The sequence below is a fragment of the Hesperophylax consimilis genome, chromosome 19, assembly GCF_061612785.1.
Source record: "Hesperophylax consimilis isolate HC1 chromosome 19, BYU_Hcon_1.0, whole genome shotgun sequence".
NCBI classification, from domain to species: domain Eukaryota; kingdom Metazoa; phylum Arthropoda; class Insecta; order Trichoptera; family Limnephilidae; genus Hesperophylax; species Hesperophylax consimilis.
In genome coordinates this window covers 349,096-361,819 of record NC_142854.1, presented here as the reverse complement: position 1 = coordinate 361,819, position 12,724 = coordinate 349,096, and the positions used below count along the sequence as shown (strand labels likewise).

At 42.0% G+C, this 12,724-nt stretch overlaps 1 protein-coding gene across 1 annotated transcript in view; it reads right to left on the bottom strand.

The window, feature by feature from the left end:
* Positions 1-12,227, bottom strand: part of HERC2 (E3 ubiquitin-protein ligase HERC2) — an 81,492-nt gene extending 69,265 nt beyond the window's left edge. The window contains exons 1-19 of the mRNA XM_089643359.1: positions 12,094-12,227; positions 10,668-10,865; positions 10,400-10,565; positions 9,109-9,253; positions 8,738-8,851; positions 6,604-6,858; positions 5,941-6,081; positions 5,735-5,869; positions 5,523-5,649; positions 5,260-5,440; positions 4,310-4,526; positions 4,114-4,235; positions 3,848-4,022; positions 3,668-3,765; positions 2,580-2,820; positions 2,372-2,507; positions 2,080-2,281; positions 1,880-2,003; positions 946-1,034 (exon numbers count right to left, since the gene is read on the bottom strand). Coding sequence (XP_089499485.1) covers positions 946-1,034; positions 1,880-2,003; positions 2,080-2,281; positions 2,372-2,507; positions 2,580-2,820; positions 3,668-3,765; positions 3,848-4,022; positions 4,114-4,235; positions 4,310-4,526; positions 5,260-5,440; positions 5,523-5,649; positions 5,735-5,869; positions 5,941-6,081; positions 6,604-6,858; positions 8,738-8,851; positions 9,109-9,253; positions 10,400-10,565; positions 10,668-10,865 — 2,866 coding nt within the window. The 5' untranslated portion in view covers positions 12,094-12,227. The remainder of the gene's footprint in view (positions 1-945; positions 1,035-1,879; positions 2,004-2,079; positions 2,282-2,371; positions 2,508-2,579; positions 2,821-3,667; positions 3,766-3,847; positions 4,023-4,113; positions 4,236-4,309; positions 4,527-5,259; positions 5,441-5,522; positions 5,650-5,734; positions 5,870-5,940; positions 6,082-6,603; positions 6,859-8,737; positions 8,852-9,108; positions 9,254-10,399; positions 10,566-10,667; positions 10,866-12,093) is intronic.
* Positions 12,228-12,724: the final 497 nt, after the last annotated feature.

Sequence of the window (12,724 nt, the reverse complement as noted above, 5' to 3'; positions counted from 1 at the left end):
GCGTTTTATTATCTTTTAAAAGAGATGCTTCCAAATATATTCCAAAAAGTCATCAACCGCCATTGCTTGCAAGTTTGCAAATTTTTTTGGTAATCATTTTTGTATGAAAATAAAAAAAAATTAAAGTGACAATATCCTTTATAATACGTTTGTGTTCCTAGTTCTTAGTTTAGTGAATACGTTTGTGTTCCTAGTTCTTAGTTTAGTGAATACGTTTGTGTTCCTAGTTCTTAGTTTAGTGAATACGTTTGTGTTCCTAGTTCTTAGTTTAGTGAATACGTTTGTGTTCCTAGTTCTTAGTTTAGTGTAATGTGGTATTTTTACAGTTTACAAATAAAATAAACAATCGTAAACAAATTGCGTATGTCCGCTTGTAGTGTTCAAATCTGAAAGAGTCTTTCATCTGGTTTCCAAAATAGTATTTCATTTTGGAATACGTTCAAAAACAGCCATTATACAAGGCTTTTTCAACAACATTGATACTGCCAAAAGATCACAAGTGCGCAGTTCTTCTTTAATGTATCAGCCGGTGAATACCAGAACATCTTTTGGACAAAGGAGTTTTTCTTATAAAGCTCCGTTGCTTTATAATATGCTCGGTAAAAATACAAAATGTATAGGTTCGTTGAATCTATTCAAGAAAATGGTAAAGAATTCCATACTGGCTGGTAATGTTTGTTGGATTGCCCGTGTCGTGGCTTCTGTCACCTTAGCAGCCCCATATTCCATGTGATCCATCTGTTATGTGATCTACTTATTTAATTGAATATAATTGTAAAGATGCTCATCTTGACACAGAAATTACAGGGAAATGAATGCCAACTGGGAAAATTCCAAATAAATCATGAATCTGAGAGATCATTTCAAGTAAGTTGATGACAAAATGTCAGAATACCCCGGAGGTTAACCTAACCTAACCTAACATGGGGTGGTAGTTTGCTTTACCCGGAGAAGCGTCGGACATGTCTTCTTGGCAGGACGGCTCGGCCCAACTCTCGTCCCCTCCCGCCTCCAGCTCCAGTTCGTCCTCGTCCCTGAAGCAGGAATACACATATATTATATTTGACCGTGTTTCTAGTCATGAAATGAACTCTTCCCCCCCGAGGCCAAAAAGCTGGCTAATATTAGGGATGTCCGTGTCTTATGGCCATAGAACACAAGAAATGCCTTGTGGACGTGTTTCGTGATCTAAATATTTGAAGGGATTAAATTTAAAATACAAATGGGATGGAGATCTACAATGTCAGGCAAGTGTAAGTGAGGCAGAATGCTGGGCACTTGTGGTTATCTTCTTTATTTTATGGTTATGGCCAACGAAATTGGACAAATGATAATATGAATTATGATTTGTAGATATTAGTCTAAGATCTGAGCTGAACACATGTAGTGCAGTGAAGTTGCAGTCAATATAACAGAAATGCGTTTTTGAAAGGAAAATAGAAAAATGCTACATTCATACAAATGCCACAAATAATAATAAAACATTTCATTGGTTTACGCTCATTGCTCCGTCAAAGGCCTTAAACAAATTTAAAATGTTCATAGTCTTCCATGACTTTTTGTTTGCATAATATTTTGTGGTTAAGTTTTCATATTTAATAAACACCTAGCGTTTTGCCAATGACGAGGGGCTCGCGTATGTTTGTTCCATCACGATTGTCGCGATACATCATCTCTTTCGACCTTTGATGCGGTAAAACGATACATAGAGGAACGATCGCTGCAACCTATTATTGAGAGTTTTTAATCCATCAAATGGCAAACAATTATTGGGGGAATGATCCATCGAGATTTCACTGTAGGCATGTTCCTGTTTTTACTGTTGTTGTTTTAGGAATATATTTAGACTTTTAGTGAAAAAGAAAGGAAGTATACTTACACGAGGTTTGGTGCCCTCAGGTGCTTCCTCAGTGTGGAGCGGAGCCCCCCTCCGGCCAGCAGGGCTGCAACCAGCAATTCTCGCATGAAACGTCTCCCCGGAGAAACGTTGTCTGCCTCCCCTCCTAACAACAACAACCAGTCAATACAGGCCACACTCAATTAGGTCAGATGCAAGTCATATACGTCAGTCTGTGTTACCCTTGGGCAGCAGCGAGGACAGCAGCCGGGCGCGCTCCGCCGAGGTGGGTAGCAGCACAGGCCAGGCGCGGCGCAAGGTTTGCTGGGCCGCAGCCCTGGCCAGCCCCTGGCCGCCCCCGGCCGCAGCGCACACAGCCGCGCGCACCCCGCACACCCAGTCGCGGCCTTCCGAGGGACAGCTGCCCGCCATCACGCCTTCCAGCTGGAAACATACACACACAGTTTCATAAATGTACTACCCCTGAGAATGAACACAGACACCCTATGATTATGGCCATTAACCAAGTATTACCTGCAGACGGAGCAGGTTGAGGGTTGCCACGGCGACACACTCGCTCTCCTGCACACTGAGGCGGCTGGGGGGCGCAGAGGCAGGAGCCCCCGGCGCCCCGGGTCCCTGGGACAGCCACAGAAGCCTCTCGAGTTGTCTGCAAGCAAGCCAACAAACGAGTCACAACCAGGTACGTAATATAGATATATAAGTTTAGTACTAGACTCACTTGAAGGTAGGCTCAGTGAGGTCCAGGATGAAGGGCAGAGCGGGAGGCAGAGCCCAGGCGCGGCCCTCGCTCCACACAAGCATTTGGTTGGGCCCGCACGCCACTCCCACCACAGCCAGGTTGTCCTGCGCGCGGTGCAGCAGCTGCAGAGGCCGCGCGCCCCCCCAGCCCCAAAGCTCTCCGCCCGAGGTCACAGCCGCAGCCCCCTGGGCCCCCAGCGACAGGGACACCACCGCTTTATCTGCAAAACACACACATTAACAACAACAGTCAAACTCTCTTAAGAAGTATTCCAAGGGACCAGAGATAAAAAAACAGATACAACTGAAAATTAGTCATTTTAAATCGAATTCTAGACGTATCGACTCTTTTTCAGCTGATTTTGAAATTCGACTAAAAAATCCAACTTCGGACTCGATTTACTAGAAAACGTAAACTCAAAACAAAAAGAGTTGTACCAAAAAATCGTTTCCGGTGAGTTTCACCAGTTTCCCACTTGCACTACAAGTTTCCAAACTTACGCAAAAGTGTATGAAACCGTTTGTAATTGGTGGTCAAAATAAAATAAGTAAATAATGAAGACCTACATAAGTGCCCTTGAGGAGATTTTTCACATAAACAGTGCTATACAAATCATCCAACTATTATTATTATATTATACTTTTTATATATGTATGACCAAACATACAGGGTGTCCGGGAGGTGATTCTACATGATGGTAGAAGTAAAAAATATGAATAAATTTTTCAAAATTCCATTGCTTTTTCGCGTACAAACAAAATTCCTTAAAAGAAGAATAAAAATGTAATATGTATGTTTATTTTCATTTTTATGTTTCCTCACTTCGATGACCAAGTGACAAATAACAACTTGCTTGGTAAAAATTCTGGATCCAAAAATTCATCATAATTAATTTCATCTGAATTGAATGAAACTGTTAACAATGAGCACTGAAATTTGTTCTGGGGTAAATTAGATTACTTATCATAAAACGAGTGGATAACTACGGCATTCTGACCTCCATTAATAATTGAACCTCTACAACATGCCACGACTTTGTGTAATAAAGAGGTAGGATAAGAAGTTACCCTGCATCCCCTGCACCAGTGTGGCGGCTATCACCTCCTCGGGGCTGTAGAACCTCAGCATGAAGTAGTTCTCCTCGTCCCACGTGTACACCCGTCCCCTGAACACACAAACATAACACGCATTGATACACCACAATCACACTTGTATAGCGAGGGTATAGTAGGGACGGTGCGACTGACCTCTCGTCCAGCGTGACGCAGAAGTGCGGGCCGCAGTAGACGCGGTGGATGCGCAGGCCCGCCAGCCCGGGCAGGGGGGTGAGCTCGGGGGCGGGGGGGGAGTTGGAGCCCCACTCGCGCCACAGGTACACCGTGCCCCCGCTGCTGCACAGCAACAGGTGCTCATCATTCCAACCTACCAACCGACATTGAGATATATTGTGTGAATATATTATTATTGATGGGGCGCTGCTTGACGGCGTAAGTGAGAAAGCAAGTAAGTTTACCGAGCGCCATGTGTAGGACTTTCTCTCCAAGAGGCAGCTGAATGGCCACGGGAGTCAGCAGTTGGGTGCCCCAGCCGCCCTCGCCCCACAGGTACAGCACTCCACGCACCGACAGGGCAGCGCTGTAACAAACAAATCATTTCAATGTCGGCAATATTCCATTGCACACAGAACTCTATCTGGTCACCACTATTACCTGGATGAAGGGCCGCACGCCACGCAGGTGATGCGGCGGCCTCGCAGGCCGGGAATACGAGCGGGCCGGTCCCGGGCCTGGCGTCCGTCCGCTCCTAGCCCCAGCTGCCCCCGCCGGCCACAGCCCCAGCTCCAGGCGCTCCCGCGGGCCCCTGCCGCCAGGTAGTGGCGCCCCCCGGGGTGGCAGGCGATCTGCAGCACGCGCTCACCCTCCACTCCTGGAACACATACGTCAAACACGTGACACCGTGCACTTTATTCATTTTAAAAACATTACAAAAAGAAATTTCATATTATTTTTTTAATGACAAACTTATGTTTATAAGACAAGGTTTTTATGCATAGTACAAAGGATAACAAATTATTATAAGCATTAATTACTCGCCTGAAATATCCACACAAATTGAAAATATCTCCCGAGTAAAAATAAGTGCCGCCGACGGGAATTGAACCCGCACATTCTGATGTCCGTTCAGGTGCTCTGGACCACTGAGCTACGTCGGCCTATTGCCAACCCGCCAAATAATTTAATATGTACAAGTACTTCAATCGACAATTACTGCTTATTAAATTATAAGCAGTAATTATTAGCTTATTATCGTTTCCAACGCGAGAAGGAAATGCGTTGTACGACTTGTCACTAGGAGCGCTGATGCATGAAGAAGACCGTTGAACAGCAGTAGGCACATAACTCGTGTGTTGGTCCATGCAGTCAGCGACAGACATTACCATCGGGAACATAGAAATGACAGTCAAGTTTTCGAACCATCCACAAATTGGTCTGAAGAAATGTGGAGTACATACCCTAGCATACCCAAGAGAAAGGTAGTAGCCACGGGTAGGAGCCAGCCTCCCTCGGGTAGAGAAATCTCAGAAATTTCTTCTGAACCTTCATGTTGAACATGAGGGATGATATGATGCAGATGAGTCAACGTAAATACAAATAAATACCTAGGATGGGCTGAAGCTGCAGAGTATCGTAGGGAACCGAGTACAGCGCTCCGTCCTCTGCCAGCAGCAGGGCCAGCAGCTCGGCGCAGGCCACCTGTCTCACTCGCACCTCTCCCAGCGCCACCGGAAGGATGTTGCCGTTGTACAGAGAAATCACCTTCTGGGTGGGCGGCTGCTCCTTCTGTATTATACATATTCCATTTGATTATATGTATAGATCGGATATTCAAGCAATTTGTACATAAATGGACATCTACACTCACAGTTGTCATTCCCTGAATGGGCGTCAGCAGGGGGGCCGCAAGTCGCTCCAGGTGACAGAGCAGGGCCACTCCCACTGTCCGCACTCCCACATCTCCGCTCTCCCCTTCGGCGGGCAGCTCCAGGTTCCTGGATTAACACAACAGTCATGATCACACTGCTCAGTGTTCATTCATAGTGGATAAGTAAGGTAAAGGATTGATTACAAAGTCACCTGAGGAAGTTCTGCGTGGGGGAACAGTCTACCGCAGGGCCGTCGGGCAGGTCAGGGCCCGGTGCGGGGGGCTGCAGGGCCCCCAGGCGGCGCAGGAAGGGGCCCAGCGGAGCCACACACGCCTCGGGACACAGTCTGAACAAGCAACGAGGTTAATACGGTTCAGGTACAGAGTCAGGTCAGGCTCTGCAGCACAGTATAGTCACCTGTTGTCGTGCGTGGGTAGCTGCAGCAGGAGGGCCGTGGCCTTGAGGATGCGGGGCAGTTCGGCCTGACGCACGCACAGCTCCAGCGCCAGACACAGAGCTACTCGCCAGTCCTCGGAGCCTATGGCGCAGCCCGCCTCTCTGTCATGGAACAAAAGGTCATTATACTCTCAACCCTTATGAAACCCTCAAACTTTATATATTTCTTTTCAAAGAACCAATTTAACCTTTAATACATATTTTAACATCCACTGTAGTGGAAAGATAATTGAGAAGCTGAATGCAATAACAACATGGAGTTTTCTGTAAAATGCATTATGTAACTAGATGCAAACTTTTGCATGTACTTCCGTCTGTATAAAATCCGCAGAAGTCATATTTACTTGACCAAAAAGGCGATGGGAGCAAAAACAGCTTTTGCGTTTAATTTGTTATTGCATCAAGCTCCTTAATTGATATATTTAGCGATAGAACAAAAATTTCGCGAATCTCTTGTGACCTAGTACAGTTTTCTATTTACTTCTGTTTATTATTCAGAAAACCTTATTTTATTTTCACTTGACCTACTCTTTATGTTCTCGCGGCTATTAGACGGCTGACCCCTGACTGTTGTCTGTAATATAAATAGTAGAATATAATGAGTTGGTTGTTGATTGGACCCACCCGGTGACGATCTGGTGCAAGAAGTCCACGGCCGTGTCCATGAGCTCGGGCCACAGGTCTTGGGGGGCTTGGTGCGGTGCGGGCTGGAGCGGATAGAGTGCGCGGGGGGGCAGGGCGCGCACGGCTGCCAGTGCGTCTCGCAGCAGAGCCGCGCACTCCTCGCGGGCGTCGCCCCCGCGCCACGCACGCCGAGCCACTCCTAGGGCCAGGCGCAGCGCGGCGCGGGCACCCACACGGGCCAGCACTAGGCGGCAGCTAAAACACACTATCACATTACTAAGGTTCTTTTAACCCCTAGAGTGCAAAGAAATCCACCGTGTATTTCCAAACCCGTTTCATCGCCCTTGCCGGGATTTGATGGTATTTTGAATCTTAAAAAATGCTCCCAGCATACTAAAATAAATTTTACTCGCTAGACAATAATAATGTATCCTAATATTATTGTAGCTTGTCGTTTTGTCACTTGTAAACATGTTTATTTTATTTGTAAAAAAGCGTGTCGCAAAATTTCATGTCAAATGTCATGATTCAGAATTTGAAAAGTCATAGAATTGTATTTATTTACAGAAAATACTAATATGACTTCATTTTATCATGCAGAATAGTGCTGAGCGTTGAAGATAATTTTATGCAACGTCAACGCTGATATTGTTGGAGATTTTCAACTGTTGAAAATTACCTTTGGAAATAATGCCGACGTTATTTCTAGTGATTTATTTATGGCTTAATAATTAACGTTTTACATAAGAGTTTTTTGTGCATAACATACAGCACCCTCGAGGTGATTTCTTACGAAAACGGCGCTATATAAATTAGTAAAGTATTATTATTCCGTAGTCAGTGAAACCCCCTCATTTCGTAAGAAGAAATGTCTAGTGTTGAAAAATAAACAAAGAAAAGGTGTTTTATAAGAAAAATAATTATATTTATTTATTTTTTCATGTTCTCCATAAAACGGTTATACACCAATATATCATGGAAAAGATTACAAATTAAAAAGTTTACAGAGGCAGTTTTACTATTTTGTGACATGTGTTAAAAAAGATAGTTACTGAATTGTCTGTAGGTGACATTGAAAATGTCGATGGCTAATGCAGAATCGTTAAGCAGTTGAGTCGCTCTGTTTATTGGCACGTTCTGATAGGCAGAAGTCCTCGCTTTCGGAGCATATAAGAGTGCATGGGATCTCCCTCGAGTATAATTGTTAGGGACATAAAAGTTAACCTCTTTCAACATAGGCAGATTGTGTATTGTACCAGAGATTAACATAAAAAAGTGTTTATCATATGGTTTACTGAAGACATATACTACTTTACTAACACTAACTAATAAAACCTGTAACATACAATCTTCTATATAAATCAAAATGTAAATGTTCGTTTGTTCAAAATCTTAAATCTACCAAAGTTCTTGACTGATTGCTGAAATTTTCACACAACGTTGCATTTGAATATGCGTATGTTTTTATATACCCATAAAAACATACGTATATTGATTTTGTAACTTTAAAAATTGTGCTCTCAATTTTTAAAGTTTCATCAATTTCAAACTATCCGTACCCATTGAACAAATTAATTATGTTAATATAATGAAATTACTTGATTTAATCGAATTATTTTGGAGAAGAACCATTAGCTATTTGTTATTTTTATACAAATTAGTGAATGGCTTAATGGATACACCTGTCTTAACAAAGCTAATAACACTATGTTTCTTTGTTCAATAGTTCAAAGGATATATAGGCTTGGAAATAAATTAATATCAGTTCCGTTGATATTTTCATTTTTTCCATACTAAAATTTAATTAATAAATTTCTAATGTTCTGTTTCCTTTATTAGTTCATGTAATCTGTAACTAACTAACCATCACGCTATTTCTCCGCAGGGGTAGGCAGAGAGGATGGACCACCAAACTTGGTATTGGCACACCCTTCTTGCCTCATTCACATTCATACATATTCTTCTATTATTCTGACTCTTGGCATGGTCCAACTCTTGCCAGGGTTTTTAACTGATTGTTATTATTATTATTACACAGTGTCAGCTGGCACACGGTGGGCGATTGGCATTTCAGTCCTGGCATTCCAAGGATTAATCATATGAAATGTACTGAAAGCAGCCTGCGAGAACTCACTTAGCCGGTTCCGGTTCTCCCTTGTCTTTCTCCAAGTCCCCAGTCTGTAGGGGGCCCCAACCATGGCGGGCGCTCGCCGCTACCAGCGCCTGTCTCTCCGCAGCGTCGTATACCCTAGAATCAACATACCAACCATTTAACAATAAACGCTGATTACGGGCCAGTTTCACCCCTTGATCTAATGGTAATCAGCTTTCAAGAATAACCATCACATTGCTGTGCTTGTAGGTTCATCAAAAGCTAAAACGGGCCGGGAATCCTAGAATGCACAGAGTTTGAAACACCTCAACAAACTACCAGTGAGCTTGTGCTCGGTATAACAGTGGATGGAAATAGGCTTTAGAGGCCCGTGATGGAAAGGAATAGTGTACTTGGATAGCTCAACGAGGTGGCGGCCCATGATGGAGCAGTAGGTGTTGAGGGCCACTGCGGGCGCAGCGCTACTCGACACCTCCAGAGCCTTGTCCACCATCTCCTCGCCCAGCCGCTCCATGAGTTGTTCCACCATGGCCACATCTGAAAATACAAAACCAACTTATGCATGTGTGTACATGCAGTGGCAATTCCCACCACATATTCCGCAAACTCACTAGAAAAAATAGTTGATGCTTTGTCTAAACCAAAATGAATGAATTCTTTAAGAATAAAAGCAATTAACATTTGCAGAAATATACAAAAAATTATTCTGGATCATTTTCAAGCTACAAGCTTCCACTCCGCGGCATGTCTTAAAGCTTACAAGCGACGACCAGCTTGTAGCGAAGCTAATCGACAGAGTCCTTCGATACATTTCTCAGTGCGCAGAACCTACTGCGCATGTGGGGATATTCCGCACTTATACATCAAATATGCGCACTTGCATGTGAATTCAAATAGCCAGGGGACAGATCATTATATCCCCTCTTTCTGTAGTTTCAGGCGGGAATCGTGTGCATTCAAATTAATGAATGAAGGAATTCAGCCTCGTAACATTTTTATTTGATTATAATTTTAACAAAAGAACGACAATTAATTAATAATTCAAATGGCAAATACGAATACGAAAAAACGTTATTTTCTTCACAACTCACCAACCAGTTTGAAAGATAATCATTTTATTTCTTCCCGCTCAAAACAAAAGAACTCTACTTCTTCTACTTTTTTTCAAATAGTTATAAACTATGTAGGAATGTAGCAGTGGTGGTCCGTGAATTTTATTATTGATGTAACTGTAAATATTTATTTTCTTCAAAATTTCAATTTTTTTTTAGATTTACAGAATTCTTTCAGTTTAGGGAAGCGCCGCATCCCCAACCTGATAAAAACTTCACCAAAAATTAAAAGTTGAAAAAAAAAAAATCTTTTCAGCTGCAATCCATAATGTCTGTCAATCTTAGCATTCTAGCTCACTGAAAACTCACAGATCGCTAGTGGAAGGTACTGTGGATAAATGGTGTGATAGTAGGAACCAAACATAATATCATTTCCAACCATTATATTTTTTTAATAACATATGAAAAAAATAATTTTGGATTTAAATCTAAGAAGAATATTGAGACTTGTTTAACCCATGGTTCCTTGAAGGTAGATTTAGCCGGCTTTAACACTTTTTTTGGCAATTTCATATTTGATATTTACAAAAGTCATGAAACGAGAATCATTTCATTTTTTCCCTCTCAATACCTGCGAGAGGCCCCCAGTGGGAGGCCTGCAGCAGGCGCCTGACGGAGGGAGGCCGCGGCTGGGGTTTGGGCGCAGGACGCAGGGCGGTAACTCGTGCGCAGTGCACGCACGCACAACCCGACACCGGCCCGCACGTGCCACCGGGGCAGCAGGAGCAAGTCAGGACCTGTAACAGGAGATGCACGGTTACCGCAGGAGGCTCGGGGCCAGGGGGCTGGGGGCCAGAGGTCTAGGAAAGCCAGGGCGGGTAATATAGCGAGGTGGTCACCTTGAGGCCGCAGTAGTAGTTCCCGTTGGGCCCCCGCCTGGAAAGCACCCCGGCGGGGTTGGTTGCGGCGGGCTGCAGGGCGGCCAGCAGCTGTGCGCCCCACTGTGCCGCTAGCCAGGGCTTGCGCAGCGCCTGCAGCGGGGCGCGCGAGGCCCACACCGAGCCTCCACCCCATTCCTCCTCCGATGAGGTGGACATCTGGAACAAGTTATGTTCAGCAATCACTTCCAGAGATAATGACAGACTTCAAGTGAACGCGTTGGCCTGTACTCGATGAAAGTATTTGGTATTTACAGATATAACTGGTCTAAGAACTGTGGCCTAGCTCCGATATGCTTAACCCTCAGGCTTCTGGCATATTGACCATAATATTTCTTAAAGATGCTGTCGGAAAGTCGGAGAATTTGTGTTTATTTCCGCTTCTCTACAAAATTAAAATAATTGGGATATTTTTGAATGCATCCATAAACTAAAAACTGTTTTTTAAAGATGTAATAAAATACGCTTTCAAATTTTATTTGTCTAAACATTGAACTAAAATTCTGATAAGAAAAAAAAAAACATTTTATGTTAAAATTTTTTTCAGACAAATGTATTACAAACATTACTGCCACCTCAGTTTATTGTCGTTTCATATAAAAATAATTCATAAAAAAATCACATAAATTGTTCTCAAATTGCGGTAGGGACCATAGCTTTCATAGAGGTGTACATTCGAATTATTCTGTGGTTATCTTCTATATTCGAATATAAAGCTTAGTATTTTTTCTTTCTAACACCGTTTAGTTGATATTTCTATGACTATGAACGAGACACAACCATTTCTATGAGCTGTTTCAATACATATTCCGACGAGTTAATAACTACCTATTGTAAACAAACAATCTATTTTAATTCTTTCTTTTCTTTTCTTTCTTTTCGAACTTTAGTTGTACAAAATATGTATGCTGATTTATCTAAATTTCGCCTGTCCTAAAACGGGAATTCTTCCTAGCAAGTTAAAACATTCTCCAAGTGTATATAACCTGTAGTAAATAAAATAATGGAATATTTTGGAAGAGGTTACGTTGTTACCAAATTTACGGCAGAATACCACTTTCATTTAATTTTAAAAATACGGCATTTCATTCGCAACTATGCTTACTTATTATTCAATATAGGTATATCTTTCGTAGTGCGATCTTGCTTTAAACGTCTAAAATGATGATATCAACATGGGATTTTGCTGCATTAATATTAAAAACAAACTTGTCGATCGTTCTTGTGTTATGAATATGTAATATATTCGTTAATTTAGGAGCGCTAGCGCCATATAAGACTGATCGGCCCATCGGCCTAGCCACTCATTAAACATTTAAATCTAATTGCCATAACTTAATTATATGAATCGTTTTGATAACAGAATGTGGTAAAAGAAATATCCTACCAGATGTAGAGAGATAATTCACTCGGTTTACATTTCTCGCAAAAATCACTATTTGACAGCCTTTGCAAAGGATATTAAGGGTGTTCAAATGTCAAACAATTTTACTTATGCACAGCCATTGCACAGCCTTCTAGATGCAAGAGCTGTCAAAAAGAGCATAGTTCTTATTTACTTTATGGCTAGCCAGATTATTATCAGTGTGACCATAGTTTTTTATTTTTTTTTATTTTTTTATTTATAATGTATTACAAAAAACATGGTAAGTAACACATTATTCCCAATGAGTTGAGATAAAACTCATTACGGGAAGTACAGACACATAAAATACATTTTACAAGGATATTACACTTTTAAAAAAATACAACATATTGAAAAGGAAAAGAAAAATAAATAAAAAAGGAAAAATACATTGTTAAGAATAGAGATTTTAGAAATACTAAGAGACATCTATACACATGAAACATAGTAAACCAACATATGAAAGCGAGCGAAAATTCACTGGTTTAAAAACATTTTCAGGAAATAATCTTTAAGCGTTTTAACTAATATTTTTTTGTTAGTTACTGATTGCTTTATTTCATTAGGTAATGCATTGTATTGTCTATATGCAATATATTGTAATGAGTTAATA